The sequence below is a fragment of the Arctopsyche grandis genome, chromosome 6 (assembly GCF_051622035.1).
Source record: "Arctopsyche grandis isolate Sample6627 chromosome 6, ASM5162203v2, whole genome shotgun sequence".
In the NCBI taxonomy this organism is placed as follows: Eukaryota; Metazoa; Arthropoda; class Insecta; order Trichoptera; family Hydropsychidae; genus Arctopsyche; species Arctopsyche grandis.
The window spans coordinates 6,541,452-6,561,771 of record NC_135360.1 but is presented as its reverse complement, the minus strand read 5'-3'; the positions used below and the strand labels follow the sequence as shown (position 1 = coordinate 6,561,771).

The 20,320-nt window shown below is 34.4% G+C and overlaps 3 protein-coding genes across 4 annotated transcripts; 2 read left to right on the top strand and 1 right to left on the bottom strand.

Annotated features, from left to right (window-relative positions):
- On the top strand, nucleotides 1-4,013 carry LOC143913261 (uncharacterized). Of its 2 annotated transcripts, XR_013260699.1 has the most exons (4): nucleotides 3-184; nucleotides 283-645; nucleotides 1,940-3,811; nucleotides 3,876-4,013. XR_013260699.1 is itself a non-coding variant. In XM_077432942.1 (3 exons), the coding sequence occupies exons 1-3, from the start codon at nucleotides 77-79 to the stop codon at nucleotides 3,047-3,049; spliced, it is 1,581 nt and encodes a 526-aa protein (XP_077289068.1). In that variant the 5' UTR covers nucleotides 1-76; the 3' UTR covers nucleotides 3,050-3,991. The 2 variants fall into 2 exon arrangements, 1 of the variants encoding a protein (XP_077289068.1); XM_077432942.1 differs by having other exon boundaries at nucleotides 1-184; nucleotides 1,940-3,991.
- Nucleotides 4,014-9,127: 5,114 nt separating this feature from the next.
- LOC143913050 (kelch-like protein 7) lies at nucleotides 9,128-14,221 on the bottom strand. The gene is made up of 11 exons (XM_077432561.1): nucleotides 14,137-14,221; nucleotides 13,916-14,057; nucleotides 13,699-13,838; nucleotides 13,433-13,608; nucleotides 11,514-11,711; nucleotides 11,283-11,444; nucleotides 11,052-11,207; nucleotides 10,818-10,981; nucleotides 10,535-10,754; nucleotides 10,265-10,445; nucleotides 9,128-9,416 (listed from the first exon to the last, which is right to left on the bottom strand). The coding sequence occupies exons 2-11, from the start codon at nucleotides 14,026-14,028 to the stop codon at nucleotides 9,274-9,276; spliced, it is 1,653 nt and encodes a 550-aa protein (XP_077288687.1). The 5' UTR covers nucleotides 14,029-14,057; nucleotides 14,137-14,221; the 3' UTR covers nucleotides 9,128-9,273.
- A 2,743-nt stretch (nucleotides 14,222-16,964) lies between these two features.
- On the top strand, nucleotides 16,965-19,519 carry LOC143913651 (kelch-like protein 41b). The gene is made up of 11 exons (XM_077433554.1): nucleotides 16,965-17,049; nucleotides 17,129-17,270; nucleotides 17,348-17,487; nucleotides 17,556-17,731; nucleotides 17,796-17,993; nucleotides 18,063-18,224; nucleotides 18,300-18,455; nucleotides 18,526-18,674; nucleotides 18,743-18,962; nucleotides 19,058-19,238; nucleotides 19,312-19,519. Exons 2-11 carry the CDS (start codon nucleotides 17,158-17,160, stop codon nucleotides 19,437-19,439), a joined length of 1,623 nt encoding a protein of 540 aa, XP_077289680.1. The 5' UTR covers nucleotides 16,965-17,049; nucleotides 17,129-17,157; the 3' UTR covers nucleotides 19,440-19,519.
- The last annotated feature ends 801 nt before the right edge of the window (nucleotides 19,520-20,320 follow it).

Genomic DNA, 20,320 nt, shown 5'->3' with positions numbered 1-20,320 from the left:
ACCCTGGTATCAGCAAACGTTATCTTTCACAAGTTTGGGTGGCGTTCGATGGCGATTAGTTGTGAAGTTTGTCGCGATGGAATGTCGACTTTGTCTGCGTTTCTCACCAGCCGAGACGGTCGTCTCCATCCATGGCGATCGCGGCTCTCTGGCCAACTGCATTTGGAGCTGCTGTCAGCTACAGGTAACTTCATCTGCACACGTACATATTTATCATTTGACACGTATTTATTTCACCACATCGTAATATGCAATACGTAACCAGTCGAATGACGATTGCAGGTGCAAAAAGAAGACAATCTGCCGGCCTCTATATGCTCATCGTGTGAATTCAACTTGCACTTTTTTGTCAAATTTAAAGATGTCTGCATCCGAAGTGACGAAATCCTTCGGTCGAGGTTAGCCGGGGGTTTGAATATAAAGACTGAAGAAGTTGTACTCGAAGATTTAAACTGGGAGGAGGAGTTTGTTAACAATTCTCTATCGTGTTCTCGTTATCCTTTCGCCGCTGACAAGGAAAATGAAGTTAATTCAAAGAAAGACGTTGTTAAGAACGAAATCTTTTTTGATTCTACTCTTTGGGAGGAGGTGCCAATGGTTGAGATTTCATCAAGGAGTGGTGCGAGCAACATAGAAAACCCACCGGTTAGTAAATTTCTCAATAATAATTATCTTAGAAGTTCATATTTTTTCTGATGGCATTTTATTTTCCATAAAGGACGCATTTAATATGTCAATACTAGGGATTGCAATACCGAAAGTACTGATACTGGTAGTTTTTTTTTTTAATTGTGAATTATGAGTGCACTTTAAAAAGTGTGTTTTTTATATTTACAATTCTTTATTAAATAATAAAAATCTATTTATAAACTTATATCTATCTATTTGCAAACTCAAACAAAAAAAAAAGGAAAACTTTTTGAGGTTTTGATGCCTCAAATTTATTTATTATATTATCACAATCTAATAAATTCACCACATCACTTTCAATAAACATCACTGTTAAATTTAATGAAGTTATCTTGATTTAACGAATTCCTTAAATTATTTTTAACTCGTTTCAAAACTGAAAATGAACGTTCGCCATTTGCATTACATATAGGAAGCGTTAGGAATATTCTTAAAATTGTTTTAATATTCGGAAACGTTGACTTTATACCTCGAATTAATAATTTATAAATAGATTCGTAATATTTTCACTTTTGACACACATACGCCATAAAATGTACAATTTCATCTTTAAAATATCATTTTTATATTTTGAAATTATTCGTTAACCCTTTGCCCGCGGCAATAAATATAGCGAACAAACCCTGTACGCGGCACCTTTTTCGCGAATTTGGCAATCGATTTTTCGACCTTAAATACAGATTTTAATATTTACTCAAGTAACCAGATATGTTTATTAACACATAAAGTATTATTTTAAACAATAAAATACATAATATATCTCGTAGTTGTGGATTAATTGTCAAATAATCATTCTTCATAATTGTATGAAGACGTGACGTCACATAAACGAGGTTTCAGTATGATTCCACAAAAAACTAAGTTTTGACTGGTATATATTCATTTTAAGCAAATTGAATAGATGGCATTCAACTCTCAGTAATATATTCAACCAATTTTGAACCTTAAAACAGTTGAAATAGGCGCATATAAGGCTCAAAATCCCGTGCAAAGTTCAGAAATTCTATGGAAGACAGCCGCGCTACAAACCTGTCGCCCAAAGCTTCCATAGAAGACGGCCGCGGGCAAACGGTTAAAAAAAAATACTGAAAGTACCGGTAATACTGGTATCGATCTATTTTTATTTCGATTCGACATTCCGGTATTTCTGCAATCCCTAGTCAGTACCATGCAAATAATTACATTTGGGTTATAAAATAAAATAAATCGGTGTTTTTTTAAATATTTTAATCTTCGTTTTATTTTACAGTCTAACGAAGAAAGCGACTTCACATATTTCGGAACCAAAAAACAACCACTGCAAATAGATAATTCGTTACAGGAGAATTTAGACGAATTCGAATGTGACCATTGTGGAAAACTGTTCTGCGACAAGTCCGAATTGAGATCACACATCTCGACACATTTCAAACAAAAACCGTGCAAGGCCGAATCTAAAGTGAAAATTAAATGCAAATCGTGTAAGAAAAACTTTGCACACAGCTCAAGTTTGAAAAGACATTTGTCGGGTCGCTGTCAGGTGAAAAGTCTACAATGCGGCATTTGCTTCAAAACGTTCAAATCCCGATCCTACTTAAAGGCACATGAGGCGATCCACACCGGCAAGACAAATTACAAATGCAACATCTGCTCCAAGTACTTTGTGACGCAAGGAAACTACCAACGACATGCCAAACTTCACTCCAATGTGAAACCGCACAAATGCAACGTCTGTCCGAAGTCATTCGCCCGCGAATACAGCCTCAAGACACACAAGAAGGTGCACACCAGAGTGAAAAACAAGCAAGTGTTCAAGCAATCCAAACTCCACCAAGACCGAATTCACAAATGTAATGTATGTTTCAAATCATTCTTCACCAAAACCACACTGGCCAGTCATATGAACGTTCACAGCTCGGGCAAACTGTACAAGTGTGAGGTTTGTCCCGCTATATTCAATCGCAAGGGGAACTTAGACGGCCACATGATCGTCCACACCAAGAATAAACCGTATAAATGCGATGTATGTTTCAAAACTTTCTCTCGAAAATCTAACTTAGTGTTACACGTAAAGCTGCACACCGGCGATAAGCCTTTCTCTTGCCGGATCTGTTTCAAGACGTTTGCCCGTGCGACGTACTTAACCTCGCACATGGATTGCATGCACGAGGAAAGACGGCATCCGTGTGACATGTGCACGCTGTCCTTCCCGTCCGAGTCCAAGCTATTCAAACATGTGCAGAGTCACGATACGGACAAATCGTACAAACCGTTCCCATCGGAATCTGAAAAGAAACCGTACACGTGTCACATTGAATCGAGTCAACATTCGAGATATCTCACCCGGCTCAAAGCACCGATAAGCGATGTCTTGGATTGATACGAGGTTGGGAATTGGAAAACAACCGGGGGCGCCAGAACGACGGCTGTGTCAGCTTGATAAGTGTTATCAGTCTCGCCCACTCGAGAATCGGCTCCAATCGGGCAATTCTCTGAAGACGCGTTCGAATCGTTAAGTAAACTTTTCCCCCAACGATATGTATTGAACACATCGGATATGTGTTGTCAATATCACTTGAAATGTTATCTACGGTGAATATCTGATGACAGAACGTTTGAAGACGACCTTCGTGATTCCGATAATTGATTATACACTATATTATTGGTAACTTCTCATAACTTTGGTTCAATTTCGCCTTTGGAATTTCTATGTATGTCACGTCTATGTGTGTCGTAGAGCCACGTGGAACTTGGATTTTGAAACCACGACATGTTCCTTCACTGTTAGTTGCAAGATTTTATACTCTTCACTATGTAATATTTTATTTTTATTTAATTTATACCAGGAAATGCGCCGATGCGCCTTCCTGGCCAAAGACAATTATATAAACATATATGTAAACCATCCATATATACACAAATACTTACACGTATACACAAATACACATACATACATACATACATAAATATATAAATACACATATATACACATACATTCACATATACACATACAGTGCCGGCTTTACACTCAATGGCGCCCACGGGCAATTTTTTTATAAACACCCTTAGAAAAAAATTTCGCCTTTAACGCTCTAATCTAAAATTTTGTATGGCTTTAGGCGCTCTAATTTAAAATTTTAGAGCGCCTTTGGTGTATCGTGTGGCGCCCTAACTTATTTGGCGCCCTCGGGCGTCGCCCAACCCAGCTCCCCCCTAAAACCGGCACTGCACATATATATATATATATGCATATACACATTCATACATACACACACAAATACATACATACACACATTATACATGCATATACACATAAACACATAAATAAAGATAAATTACTCATATACATATATGTATATATGTATAAAAATAAAAAATATCATACATATATAAATAAAGATAAAACCAACATAGATACACATTATGCTAAATAATAATATTACAAAATGAAAACAACATGTGTAAATATGTAGCTAGAAGTCATTTAAAAAAGGCTGCCTGACGGAACTGTATGATGCAGTAAAAACATCAAGGCTCCCAGAAAGCAGGTTAAGTAATCGAATGGCTCTTGAAAGGGGTGAGTCATCAAGCACATTAGTTCTGGACCGAATAGGCAGAAATAGAGTTCTGGAGCGAGATTCTCTCAGTTTCTCAGGTACCCAAAGTTATTTATATGTATCTTTGTAAGTCTGGCATTCGGTTTCTTTGGTATGGTGATGACGGTTGACACGTGCCAGTTTTTTAGAGTATCTATATTTCTATAAATTTGGTTAAATAATTTGAAATGTTAACGCTTTCATTGTTTATTATGCGGAGATGCCGTATTTCCGAAAGCATTTGGTTTGCTCCGTTCATGAACTGAGCTGCTTTTCTGATAAGTTCATGTAATCGACAATTTAACATATTTACATTGCGTGTAACCTATAACTTATTATGTTCAAATACTTTTTTTTTGGATTTTCCTAAATAAAAATGGTATCCATAATTTCCGGATCGCACCGTAAGTTTTTTTATTATGGTATTTTGCGACGCCTTTGACTCTTAACTTGTGAAACTTTTAGACTTCTTTAAAGTTTTTTTGCGAATACGCTTTCTGACCAATTCATTTTAATATTGTTCGACGGTGAAATATATGATGTTTAAAATTTCCAAAGCCTTTTTGACGATGCTTTACGTATTTTGAAATGGTATCGATTATATTTCTGAAATTCGAAAATTTTGTTTCCTCAGAAGCAACACCAATTGTAAAATTTCTTCTGCCCATTTTAAAAATCTTTTAATCTAGTAGATACTTTTTGGGCATTGTTTTTCAATATACACAGCAAACAATTACTGGTGAGCCGATAATGGCAATAATTAAAATTTGAACGAGTCGTTTTATCTGTCTCGTGAATTTTTATCCGTTCGGCTTTTTTTCAATCAGTTTTATTGCGTTTTCTGGAGTACCAAATATTTGTGTCTCTTTTTAAACTAGCTCTCCGATTCGTATTAGGAGAAGTTTATTATTATGAAGGGCAAATTTCCTTCATTTTTATATTTATTTTCTTTGTGCTATGATAGAGCGACCTTCTTCTAGCACTAAAAATTTAAGACCCACTTTTTGAAATTCTCGATATACTTCCTTAACAACTATGTGGATGTCTTTGAATATCCCACTAGTTGCCTTCGTGCAAAATGTTCAATGTTTCAGCTACTCTTCAGAATTTTTTATTGAAGTCATGTGCATTCTTCCATCGATCCATAGTATTTTGTTTTCACGTCGGCAACAATATGCAAGACACTCTCTCACCACTTTCTCTGACTTTAGTTGGGTGAACTGTCTGAAAATAATAATACTAGGTGATGCTACAGTCGGTCAATGTGTACACTTTTTGACCATTGGTCAACTGTAATTTTTATCATCCCGTTCTCCAATTACAAAAATTCTTCCATTAATAATTGTTTGTATTGCGTCGTAGTTTTCTTTTTCATCGATGCCAATTCTTTCAACGTCGTTATGAGCAGATTCAAAGAATGAACCAAAGATTTTATTAAAATTGTCAATTACTGTAGTGACTTGACTATGGGTGACCTGATTACAAGGCGACCCCATTTTTTGAATCTGCTTTTTGGAAAATATTCACTCGATTACAAGACGGGGGATATTTTATTGCATTAATTTTTGATTTCTTGTTTAATACTTTGGAAATTCCTTAATCGATTTGATTTTTTGGATTTTCTTATATTTCAATATGTTCACTTATCATATTTTCAAAGGGCTAAAAATTTCATGTTGAAATTATTGCCATAGGTGGTGAATTTATTGTTCATTTACTTAAAACTCGAATATAAGGCGATCTCCTATTTTTTGGGTTACTTTTGAATAGTACCTTCGCTGATAGTCTGGTTAAAATGATACACTTTTCACATTTGTATTCGATGTGAAATTGGAACCTGAGCGTTTGCAAGTAACAATCGGTATAAACCATAGATATATAATTCTATATCTATGGTATTAACAGTTCAAATATTGGACGCTAATCATGAAAAAATAATGACTGAACTGACGATTTCTTCATAATTTATGTTGAAAAAATAATTACATATACGTATACATATTTATTTTGTGTTAGAAGAGTTGAAATTATGTTTTTGTTAATTTATATGAATAAAATCATATTTGTTTGAATAGTACGTGTTTTATTACATTAAAATTTAACGCTAAAAAGGTTCCCAAGCCTTCCTTTCCCTCGCCAATTTCCCACCAGTTCTTATTATTGTCTATTACAGGGTTTCGCAAACTTTTTCTGCAATGGAACACTTCGCAAACCCGGAAATTTTAACGGAACACTTATTTTACTTATTTTTTAATTCCTAATAGTAAAAATAAAAAAAAATGTCATTCAAACACATTATTTATTTAGTAATTATTTTTAAATATAAAACTATAATATAATATAAAAATTGCCGGTCTCTGTGACGGGCCCGAATGTAAACGCCCGAAAACGCAAAGATCGAAAATCGAAAGATCTTAAGTCGAAAGATCAAAAAAAAAGGGTGCATGTTAAACGGTACATACTCACTTAATTTGCGCGAGCAGGATACAACAGGAACAAGAGGAACAGGCTTTTCCTTCCGTATTAATGTGCGCGCGCAGAATACGGGAGGAAAAGCCTGTTCCTCTTGTTCCTGTTGTATCCTGCTCGCGCAAATTAAGTGAGTATGTACCGTTTACCATGCACCCTTTTTTATCTTTAGATTTTCGATCTTTGCCTTCTGATATTTGCGTTTTCGGGTGTTTCACATTCGGGCCCGTGAGGTAGACCCAAAAATTGCATATCTTCTTGATATCTGGCACAATATTGGTAAGTTGCATTCTGTTGTGGCGTCGAGCCGGTTCCTGCACTTTGACTTCGTTGCAGCATAATAAGAAAATCCCACTTCGCATAAATGGTTGTAGAAAATGGAAGTGAAACAATAATAGCTTGTTTTGAAAAATTTAAGTACTATTCTGAGGAACTCCCCCAGAAATCATTTAAAGGTTGATCTTTGTATTTTTGTTTCAAATCAGTCACTAATTAAATCAATTGGATTTTCATAGTCACTTGCGCTTAAGCCTACTGGTTTAGCTGTATCGGAAAATGGATAGTTTTCGGAAAATATTGCAAACGAATTATTTTCAAGTTATATATGTAGGTTCTAAAAATACTTTGGAAACTTCTTCATCTACTTTAAAATTTAATTTAAACATCAGTGATCATCACTCGCCTTTCAATATGAAGTAAAAGATCTTTAAATGTGTTGCAGTGTATAAAACCCTTTCAAATTGTCGCAGAACACCAATTCAGGTTCAGCGGAACACTGGTGTTCCGCGGAACATAGTTTGGGAAACCCTGGTCTATTATAATTTTTATCAAATATTGAAATATTTTAAAGAATTCAGATCATTCAGCTGCTTTGTATTATTTTGGGTTGTATTTGGACTACTCTATAATTTGAAATTTTGGTTTTCTTATGTTTAAAAACCAAGTCAATTAATCAACTTTAATATTGGAATTGCGTTTGATATGAAATCTGAGCCTAAACGTGCGTGTGTAAGTGAGAATTTATATTATTATCAGCATCAATAGTTCAAAGGTATGCCGAATGCTTTTATTTAACTAAAATACTATAATTTCTTTCAAGAATAGATTATTTACAAAATTAAAAAGGAACATACATTCTACGTATGTACATATAGCAGTGCTACTCAAACTATGGTCCGCGGAGAAAGACGTAACTAAAAAAATAAAACAATAGCTTATGTCAGAACTATTTCAAAATATAGACTGGATAGCCAAGTTAGCTTATTTGACAGATATTTTTTGCATTTTGAATGACCTTAACTTATCCATGCAAGGAAGAATGACATATTGTTTCACAATGGCAGACAATACAGATGGGTTGAAACGAAAACTAAAGACATGGAAGATTCGTGTTTCAAAAGATTGCTATGACATGTTTCACAATTTGGCTGATATTATTTACAAATGAGGAGAGGAGCTTAATGTGACGTCTCTGCGCGATCAGTTGTCATTTGACATATTTATCAGAACGATTCGATTTCTATTTTCCACCAGATGACGATCCACGAAAGGGAAAAGGATTGATACGAAATCCATTTTTGCCATGGAATTATGATATATCACCTAATTTGGAAGATAAACTAATTGATCTGACTGCAAATCAAGAATTAAAAAAAATGTTTTGAAACCACAACTTCACTTGCAGGCTTTTGGATCAAATTAAAAATATAATGCACATATATTTATGAACTTGCAGTGAAAACTCTTTTACCATTTGCATCAACTTACCTTTGCGAGACTGGTTTCTCAACCATGAGTATAATTAAAACAAAACATCGTAATAGTTTGGATATTTATGATCCATTGCGTGTGGCATTGTCTTCGATTAAACCACGACTGGATAAGTTATCTAATAACAAACAAGCTCATATGTATGTCTCATTAGTTTTTTTTTTTGTATTTTCATCTTTTATCTTTGTCTAAGTATATACATATTGTACTTCTTTGAATTCAATAAAATAAATTTTACTACTTAGATTTTATTTTATTTTTATTTGTTTACAAGTTTTCAATCATATACATATATAACCTTTTTATTTTAAAATATGATGCTGGTCCGTGAGAATTACTGAAAAATATATACTGGTCCTCCAGCTGAAAAAGTTTGAGTAGCACTGACATATATGTAGCTCTTATCTCGCTAAAAACTGATATGAGTATGTATGTTACAGTGCCACACCCCAAGACGGTTGGGTTTAAAAAACCACTATCGAAGTATTTCATAGTTTTTCATAGAAAATCATTTGTATTTATGAAGCCTTTGGCCACTCTCTTATTTATCAGCTCATTTAGATAATATTATTTATTTATGTAAATAAACATTAAATATTGGCGGAAAAATAAAATAAATTTTGAAAAGTTGTTGCATATTATGTATTTATTCAAACATTTGGATACATTAAAAATTCAAATATTACAAAAAGTAATGTTAAAAAAGTAACATTTAATGATTATTTTATGTTACATTTATTTTCAAATAAAACAAAAAAACTGCAGTCGATCAAATAATCGACTCATATGGAATGACATGTGCAACCGCGTAAACTCTCGTTCTGCTAAGACTTGTTGAAGTTTTCCAAGATTTGTTCGTCTCGTCGTATTCCCAAACATCACTCAAGTATCCGTATTCTAGAGAAAATCCACCTGCAAATGAAAACAATAAATTAATTCTACATTTGAAGGCCTCGGGGCAAGAGAGTGCCAACCCTCATTTTGGTCAAAATTGAACTGAGTATGCCATCTATGTATGTAAATTAATCATAAGCTTATAGCCCTTATGCATTTATAACTTTATAGCCCTTATTGATGACTTTATAGCCATTATGCATTTTTTTTACGGAATGAATGTGTTATGAATAACTTGTGACAACAAAGTGTCAACCTCAATAAGTAAGTGACGAAATGTTTGACGATGCCGAAAGAAGACTTGATTGTGATAACTAATCACCGGAGCCTGAGGGGGCCGTGTATTGTTCAAAGGTTGTAAATGCATTGTTAAAGGTTTGCCGAACAATGGATAGCACTGTGACTATCCTACCTCTAGTGATAACATCAGTATTGCTGAGGATTCTAATGATTCTGTACTTGATCCAGATTATGTTCCGATGTCTTGTAACTCTTCAGGAAGTGAAAATGAGGTATGTAGCTTGACACTATATTCTCCAATATTTAAAGAAAAGATGAAAAGGTGAGGTTAAGTTTGGAATATAGTGTCAACCCACAATTTTTGATATGCACCATTTTATTTTTTAATTTTATGTTTAATATATTAATGTTTTGATATTTTTTTTGTTACAGGTATTATTAAGGATATATCATTAAAGCAAATAAAAATAAAAAGTATTAAAAAAAGTACGTGTTTTGATTTATGGATTTGAACAAAGTTTAAAATTGATTTATCTCAAAACTACCAAAATGAGGGTTGACACTATCTTGCCCTAGGACCTTAATTTAAGACTCGTTCATTCTAATTAAGTTGTAAAACAACTCACCCATGCTTAGCAGTTTATTTTGGAAACAGCAGAGACTGATTCCGTATGCAGGTTTCGGTAGGTTGACGATTGCTGTCCACACATTAGCATTCGAATCGTAATGCTCCACACTGTCTAAATAAGTGTAAGTTTCCCAAATAATGCCACCAGCGACGTAAAGTTTCCCTTTGAATGTGACGCCCTAAAATGGTGAAATCAAAATTTAGTTAATTTTATTTTGGAGAGTTGTATATTATTTGCGATAGTTGTTAATAACTAATTGATATTCACCGAATGAGCATGTCTTGCCTGAATCATCTGAGTGCGGTAAGTCCAAGAATTGGTCTCCACTGAATACATCTGCACAATATTCGTAGACATATGTTTTCCGTTTTCCTTTCTACGCCCGCCTGTTATGTATATTTTATCGGCGATGACAGAAGCACTATGATTCTCAACACCCACCAACAATGGAGCGATGATCTGCCAATCTCCAGTCTTGCTGCTCCACCTAATCGTTATCAATAATCGTCAAGTTCTCTTTCAATCGATGTGATGAAATGAATTTAATCACCTTTCTACTGAAGATAAAGGTGAAGAGCCACCACCGTAACCACCAATGGCGTAGACATCTGTAGACGAATCGCGACAAAGTGTCACTGCTGAGAAATCAAGACGAGCTTGATTTAATGGCTTCAATTGATGTTTTTGACCGCTTTTCAAATCAACGTATTCCACCTGAAAACAAATAAATTGGTTATATTCCGATTTCTCTAAGCAGGTACTTTGCAACACCGGAAAACGTTACGGAAGACGCTGATTTTTTTGAAGAATTAATTCCGCCGATGATAACGATCCAATTTCCTACGAGGACAGACGCAAAAGAATGTTTATTAACTCCAATATTTTTTGATAGACTCCAACTGTTTTTTAGTCCGTCAAGTATATCGATGGTGCTTGCCACCTGAAAACATGTTATGCAATAAAATAATTAATTAACAATCCAATCACAATATTATACGTGTGATACAAAACTCACATCTAAATCATCCCCCCCAACCAGTGCCATTTTTTGTATTTTTCTACGAGGTGTTTTTCTTTGGATGAAAGATTTATCAGTCTTGTTTATAATTTCTTGTCTAATAGTGGTCATACACTCTGCACACGAATGACAGAACGTCATTACTTCATTGACGAAAAACTGAAAATATAACACATTATTCGAATGGTTTCTATCACTAAACTGTAACATTAATTTAATTCCAAATACCTCCATGGAGAGTAAGGATAACCTCACGAATCTCATCAGCTGTGCCAAGTCACTTTTACGGTTCGCATTATCATGATTTACCCACAATTTCACAGCATTGAATACGCTTTCTTCGGAACGCACCAATAAATCATTCGATTTCAAGATTTCCATCACGTTGAAGAGCGGCAGATTGAGAAAACCTTGGGTTTTGTGCAGCTGAAACAGAAGTGGAATTGAAAAATATTTAAGTGACATATTTTTTTATATAATCAACACTCACCGTCTTGAAGTTTTCCGAAGTCAATTCCGAAGTTAAAAAATATTTAAGTGACATTTTTTTATTATTTATTTTGTTTTTATACTTTTACAGTTGTTTTCAGCATACCTCAACGTATTGTTGCCAAAAAGTTTTAAAGTCAGTTTCCCCCAGACTTTCAAGTAGTGCGTGTCTTTTTTTAGTGTTGTGAGCGTTGAGCGTAAAATATGAATTTTTGTCGATCGCCGAGAAATCAAAAATTGTCACTTTCTGGGAGGAAAATTATGCTTTTGGGGAAATTTATCGACGAACGGGGACATATTCTACCTACAATAACTATGTTTTTTAAGAAGTTTAAAAAAACAATGGACATAACACCTGTCGAAAGAGGAAAAATGGCAAAATAACTGACTTCTCGAGACGAACGGATTTTAAAGAGAATTTTACTTCAAAACAGTTTCAAAACTGCGTCAGAAATTAGGTCTGAGTTCATTGAAGTTGGAAAAAACAGTAAGCCTTAGAACAGTTCAATATAAACTAAATGAACTTGGTCTATTTTAACGGCGCCGTGCAAAAATAACCCTCCTCACGAAGAAAATGAAGGATACTCGTCTTTGGTGGGCCAAACAGAAGAAAAATTGGACAGTTCAAGATTGGGAGACGATTACTTTTTCAGATGAATCCAAATTCAATCTGATTGGATCAGATGGGATGGTGCTAGTACGAAGAAAATCAGGCGAACGCTATAAAGAATCGTGCTAAGCGCTGACTGTTTAATTAACATTCGCCATGGTATGGTATTGGGGGCCATCACACGGTATGGTGTTGGGTCAATCATTAAACTAGATGGGATAGTCAACTCACAGGAGTATGAAAAAATCATCGTCAAAAGCGTTATTCCATTAGAAGGCTTACCGGAAATGGTTAAGGATCTTGTCTTTCACGATGATTCAGCACCGGAGCATCGTTCAAAATTTGAGAGTATTCAAATTGTTTTCACAATTAATTTTATTTATTTTTAATGCATTGGTATATCACCATTTGTTTTTTTTTTAATATCGATCAAGATAAAGATAGTTTAGGTATAAACTCCATTGAATGGCCAGGAAACAGCTCGGATCTAAATATAATCGAAAATATGTGAAGCAAAATAGGCAAAAAAATTAGAGATAAGAAACCAAAAACCATAAAATAATTAAAATACATTATTTATGATGTATGCTACAATGAAATTAGTGATGAATTATTAAAAAAATAATAAAAATCACTATTTAAACGAATAAAACTATTTATGAAAAACAAAGGGGGTCCCATTAAATATTAAAATAAAAAAACATTTTTATTTGTATTCCCTACTATTATTTGAAGTCCCCTTGATATGTTGAAAAGCTTGAAGAAAAAAAAATCCGTTTTTATCAATTTTTTGATTTATGAAATCTACTACAGGTATAAAAAAAATGTTAATTTTTACTCCAAATTTACAATGATTCCCTTCATAATGTTATCTATTGACGCAATCGCTTTTTTTTTGTTGCATATTGATGAAGAGGAGTTGTAGAAAGTAATACGAAAACTGTTATTTTATATTCCTTTCCTAGTCTTTTAAAATATATCGTTATTTGCATGTGATGCAACTGATAAGCTTCGCTTTGCGCTGGGTGTATGTATAATCAACACTCACCGTCTCGAAATTTTCCAGAGTCAAATCCACTGCCTCTTTTAATAATTTGGAATCTCCCGTTGATTCCAAAACTTCCAGGCAGTTTGAGAGATCGACTGTTTTATATTGCTTTGGAATTTTTACTTCCAGTCGGTTGGCTAACTCCATTAATTTTTCAACGTGTTTTTCGTCTATACCTAAAATTATATTTCAGATTATTACATTTGAAGACGAAAATTACATTTTATTACATTGATTGATTACATTTTATGTTTATGAACTCTTACTTATTTCTCCAGTGTAACAATACTTCAGGATTGCTTCGATGACTTCGTCGTCATACTCTGAAAAGATGTCCTCCACTTCACCTTCGTTTGTCCCAAAGAATTTGCTGCACGTCGCTAACACGATCAAGTGCGCGTAGAATCTGCAATTAAGAAAAGTTATAATTAAACTGACGGAACGATTTGAATTTTAAATATTTTTGGATTCGAATTAATATACTTTCGGTCTCGAACATCAAATCCGGTGTCGTAACTCTTATCTCGTTTCATGGCATCATACAAATATGCCACACGTTTTGCAGCAAAATTGGACCTCGCCTTCAATACGAACATCTCGTTTCTGATTTTCTTTTAGATTTCTCCTGAAAAATAAAGTTGAAAATTATTTAAAAAGACAATATATGTAACTATAAGTGCTGAGCATTATAAAGTTAGACTTACCAATTGGAAAGAATAGCAGCGAATGATGTGGAGCACTGTCGTTCTGCGGTTTTATAACGATAGATAAGGATATCTTAACCCTACATACTGTTGCATTGAAACGTACATATAATAATTATTTACGAATAATAATTTATTTTTATAGCTATAATCTAGGTTATTATTATTAAAATCATTATTTTACCACTATAATTATTGTTACTATATTGTTATCTCTTTTTTTTTTCTTTTTTTCTCTTACCCATGTACATATATATGAAAATTGTAAAATGGTTTATTTTCTAATAATTATATTTTGTTATCATTTATAATCAATAAAACTGTAAATTTTCCAAACTAAGTAACGTTTAGTTATGAATAACCTAAGCAAATATATTGTGTCTGGATTGGTGTTGGAATTTAGATTTCTGAAATTTCAAATGATTGGATTGTTAATGCGATATTCACGTCTTTTGCAGAAATAAAACAGTTTTTTGAGTTTTATAAAACGAGTTGAGGGTTAAAAGGCTAACGCTAGATTGCTTACACAGATATTAAATTTTACCACAGAAAAACATGTTTTTACAATATTTTGTTTACAATAATAATGAAAAACCGCATGGAAATAACCACCCATCCGATATTAAAATAATCTTCTTCACAGATAACACACTTTGAAATTAAAAAAAATAAGATCATCGATAATAAAATTCAACAAACTACTCAAATCAGCCATGCATATTTTGCACTCAAAAGGAATAAAATTTAAAGTAAAGAATTAATAATAATTGATTAATAACCGAAAAATGTATTTTCTTCAAGATAATTTCAATGATAGTTGGAAAACCGCACAAAAAAACAACTTATTATTAAAAAAAGAACAATAATTGTTGACACTGGTTTTAATTCTTATCTATAACTAGTATTGTGCCCGTTGATTTCAACGGGTGGTTTCGAAAAGGAATTGAAACACGAATACAAATAAAGTTAAAGAAAGTGAAACGACTGGTTTCGGAAAGAAATTGATGCACGAATTAGAAATTACGAATTACGTTTTGTGCATCGCCGACGCCCCGACGCCTTTGCCCCCAGCGCCCCCGATGCCTCCGACACCCGGGGCCTTCGCCCTTGGCGCCCCCGGCACCCCTGACGCGATTTTCTGCCAATTGGTTTATTGTTTTGGTTCAACTACTGAAGCGTTGTCTCTCATAGATACAGAATAAAATAGATAGCTCCTGACGCTCTAAGCTTGTCACCCTGTTGAGGGATGCTCACTATCAGTAGCTACCTGGCTTCTAAGTAAGAAGGTTGATTGACATGTTCGAAAATGCCTGTTCAACGTGTTCAGTGAATTTGTGTATCAATTACTCAAGAAAACATAAAAAGGAGGATGGCATCACATATCATAAGTAAGAATAAATATAATTTCATCAATTATAATAGTATTGTTGCGTAAGGGTGGGTGGAGGATCTAAGTAAAAGGCCAAAGTCGTTTCACAGCATTTATTGATGATTAAGGAGATACACGCACTGCCAGTTCTCCGTCCAGAATGTCTTGATATTGCCTAAGTACCACCTTATAACGGGACAGGTCACTCAGGGCATCTTCGACGTCCGGTTACTTCCCCATTGTTAAGGCATGTACCCGAATATGTATTCCACGTCACTCAGTCCTATGTTATCGGTCAATTCTGAGAAAAGATCGGGTGCCGCTTACTACGCCGATTCGGTGGCCATTGTTTAGCCTACTTGCACTTAGTCTGGAGATAATCCTTGAAACCAATTATAACGGTCACACAGTCTCTGGGATGCTACTCGGCCTAATCCGATTACACTTACTCGGCGGTGTACGTAACAGTATTTAAACGTTATTGAGATATCAGCGCGATGAATGTACGGATGTTACAACAGTGGTCAGCAACCTGTGCCACTAAATGCACGCGGAATGTCTTGTTGGCAGTGAAAAAGAAATTCGGAAATCACCATTAAGCTTAAAAAATTTGTAGTTTAATATAGTGTGTGTTAAGATGTGTGCGTCTTCTACTGATCTTCAGCAACTCCTGGGCCCATAACCTGTTAAGATGTGTGCGGGATGCTTCGGATAACGAAGAGTGAGAGACGAGGTACGTTTTGACAGTAGTAGGTTTAATGACGCTCTCATAGAAGCTGCAAAGGAAGCCTTACATCTAAAATAACTATGAGTGGTTATTTCCATGCGGTTTTTCATTATTATTGTAAACAAAATATTGTAAAAGCATGTTTTTCTATGGTAAAATTTCATATCTGTGTAAGCAATCTAGCGTTAGCCCTTTAACCCTCAACTCGTTTTATAAAACTCAAAAAACTGTTTTATTCCTGCAAAAGACGTGAATATCGCATTAACAATCCAATCATTTGAAATTTCAGAAATCTAAATCCCAACACCAATCCAGACAATATATTTCCTTAAGTTTTCATCACTCGTAAATATTTTTGGTTATTTAAAGATTACGTTTATTATAAAATTGATTAATAGAGGAGTCGAGGGAAAAATAAATTCGATCTACATACTCAATGATTGAGAATAAATAAATAAACAAAATAACTAAACGTTACTTTGTTTGGAAAATTTACAGTTGTATTGATTATAAATGATAACAAAATATAATTATTAGAAAATAAACCATTTTACAATTTTCATATATATGTACATGGGTAAGAGAAAAAAAGAAAAAAAAAGAGATAACAATATAGTAACAATAATTATAGTGGTAAAATAATGATTTTAATAATAATAACCTAGATTATAGCTATAAAAATAAATCATTATTCGTAAATAATTATTATATGTACGTTTCAATGCAACAGTATGTAGGGTTAAGATATCCTTATCTATCGTTATAAAACCGCAGAACGACAGTGCTCCACATCATTCGCTGCTATTCTTTCCAATTGGTAAGTCTAACTTTATAATGCTCAGCACTTATAGTAACATATATTGTCTTTTTAAATAATTTTCAACTTTATTTTTCAGAAGAAATCTAAAAGAAAATCAGAAACAAGATGTTCGTATTGAAGGCGAGGTCCAATTTTGCTGCAAAACGTGTGGCATATTTGTATGATGCCATGAAACGAGATAAGAGTTACGACACCGGATTTGATGTTCGAGACCGAAAGTATATTAATTCGAATCCAAAAATATTTAAAATTCAAATCGTTCCGTCAGTTTAATTATAACTTTTCTTAATTGCAGATTCTACGCGCACTTGATCGTGTTAGCGACGTGCAGCGAATTCTTTGGGACAAACGAAGGTTACGTGGAGGACATCTTTTCAGAGTATGACGACGAAGTCATCGAAGCAATCCTGAAGTATTGTTACACTGGAGAAATAAGTTAGAGTTCATAAACATCAAAAGTAATCAATTATTTTCAAATGTAATAATGTGAAATATGATTTTAGGTATAGACGAAAAACACGTCGAAAAATTAATGGACCTAGCCAACCGACTGAAAGTGAAAATTCCAGAGCAATTTAAAACAGTCGATCTCTCAAACTGTTTGAAAGTTTTGGAATCAACGGGAGATTCCGAATTATTAAAAAAGGCAATGGATTTGACTTCGGAAAACTTCGAGACGGTGAGTGTTGATTATATAAAAAAATATGTCACTTAAATATTTTTCAATTCCACTTCTGTTTCAGCTGCACAAAACTCAAGGTTTTCTCAATCTGCCGCTCTTCAACGTGATGGAAATCTTGAAATCGAATGATTTATTAGTGCGTTCCGAAGAAAGCGTATTCAATGCTGTGAAATTGTGGGTAAATCATGATGATGCGAACCGTAAAAGTGACTTGGCACAGCTGATGAGATCCGTGAGGCTATCCTTACTCTCGTTGGAGGTATTTGAAATTAAATGAATGTTACAGTTTAGTGATAAAAATCATTCGAATAATGTGTTATATTTTCAGTTTATCGTCAACGAAATAATGACGTTCTGTCATTCGTGTGCAGAGTGTATGACCACTATTAGACAAGAAATTATAAACAAGAATGATAAATCTTTCGTCCCAAGAGAGACCCCTCGTACAAAAGGATATAAAATGGCACTGGTTGGGGGATATTCTGTAGATGTGAGTTTTGTATCACAAGTATAATATTTTGATTGGATTGTAAATTAATTATTTTATTGCATAACGTGTTTTCAGATGGCAAACACCATCGATATATTTGATGGACTAAAGAACAGTTGGACTCTATCCAAAAATATTGGAATTAATAAATATTCTTTTGCGTCTGTCCTTGTCGGAAATTGGATCGTTATCATCGGCGGAGAGAATTCTTCAGGGCAATCATCGACTTCAGTAAGGTTTTCCGGTGTTGCGAAGTACCTGCCTAGAGAAATCGGAATATAACCAATTTATTTGTTTTCAGGTGGAATACATCGATTTGAAAAGCGGTCAGAAACAGCAATTGAAGCCGTTAAATCAAGCTCGTCATGAATTCTCAGCAGTGACACTTCGGCGCGGTTCGTCCTCGGATGTTTACGCCATTGGTGGTAATGGTTTATCTTCAGTGGAAAGGTGATTAAATTGCAATCATTTCATCAGATTGATTGAAAGAGAAGTTGACGATTATTGACCTCGATTAGGTGGAGCAGCAACACTGGGGATTGGCAGATCATCGCTCCATTGTTGGTGGCAGTTAGTGGGCATAGTGCTTCTGTCATCGCTGATAAAATATACATAACAGGCGGAATTGCAATGGAAAATGGAAAATGGATATCCAGGAATAAAGTGCAGATGTATTCAGTGGAGACCAATTCTTGGACTTACCGCGCTCAGATGATTCAGGGAAGACATCGTCATTCGGTGAACATCAATTAATTTTATTCACAACTATCGCAAATAATAGGTATACAACTCTCCAAAATAAAATGAACTAAATTTTGATTTCACCATTTTAGAGCGTCGCATTTAAAGGAAAACTTTACGTCGCTTGTGGCATTATTTTGGAACCTTATACTTATTTAGACAGCGTGGAGTATTACGATCCGAATGCAAATGTGTGGACTGCATTCATCAAACTACCGCAAGCTGCAGAAGGAATCAGTCTCGGCTGTTTCCAAAAAAAACTGTTTAGCATGGGTGAGTTTTTTTACAACTTAATTTGGATTTATGGGTCTTGAATGTAAAATTAATTTATTGTTTTGATTTTCAGGTGGAGAAAATATAAGTGATGTTTGGGAATACGACGAGACGAACAAATCTTGGAAAGCTTCAACAAGTCTGAGCAGAACGAGAGCTGTTGCGGTTGCACATATCATTCCATATGATTCGATTATTTGATCGACTGCAGTTTTTTTGTATTATTTGAAAAAAATGTAACATGAAATGTATCCAAATGTTTGAATAAATACATAATTTGCAACAACTTTTCAAAATATATTTTATTTATTCGTCAATATTTAATGTTTATTTACATGAATAATTAATATTATCTAAATGAACTGAAAAATCAGAGAATGGCCAAAATCAAAAACATATATAATACGGGTCTACGTGACGAGACAGAATGTTAAATTACAGAAAACACAAATATCGGAAGGCAAAGATCGAAAATCGAAAGATCTTAAGTCGAAAGATCAAAAAAAAAATGGTGCATGGTAAACGGTACATACTCACTTAATTTGCGCGAGCAGGATACAACAGTAACAAGAGAAACATGCGTATTTTGCGCGCGCATATTAATACGGGAGGAAAAGCCTGTTCCTCTTGTTCCTTTTGTATCCTGCTCGCGCAAATTAAGTGAGTATGTACCGTTTACCATGCACCCTTTTTTTTGATCTTTCGACTTAAGATCTTTCGATTTTCGATCTTAGCCTTCCGATATTTGCGTTTTCTGTAATTTAACATTCTGTCTCGTCACGGAGACCGATTATATATCTATGGTTCTATGGGGGATGAACGAATGAGACGACTGGCATGTTAATGCACGTGTTTATTATATGACAGCTAAAGGCAGAGTGAGTAGCGGCTCTCCGAACCCAGCCGAGTTGGTCCCCACTCGCAGGAAGGCAACCAAACTCTACCATGTCGTATAAGCGAGCCGCCACAGTTCCTTCCTTTTTTTCATCACTTCCCCGCTTAGTTAAACCCCCCCAACGCCTCTCAGTTAGTGACGACACTTTCTCCAGGCAATTTTTTTATGGACTAACTCATCTATGTTA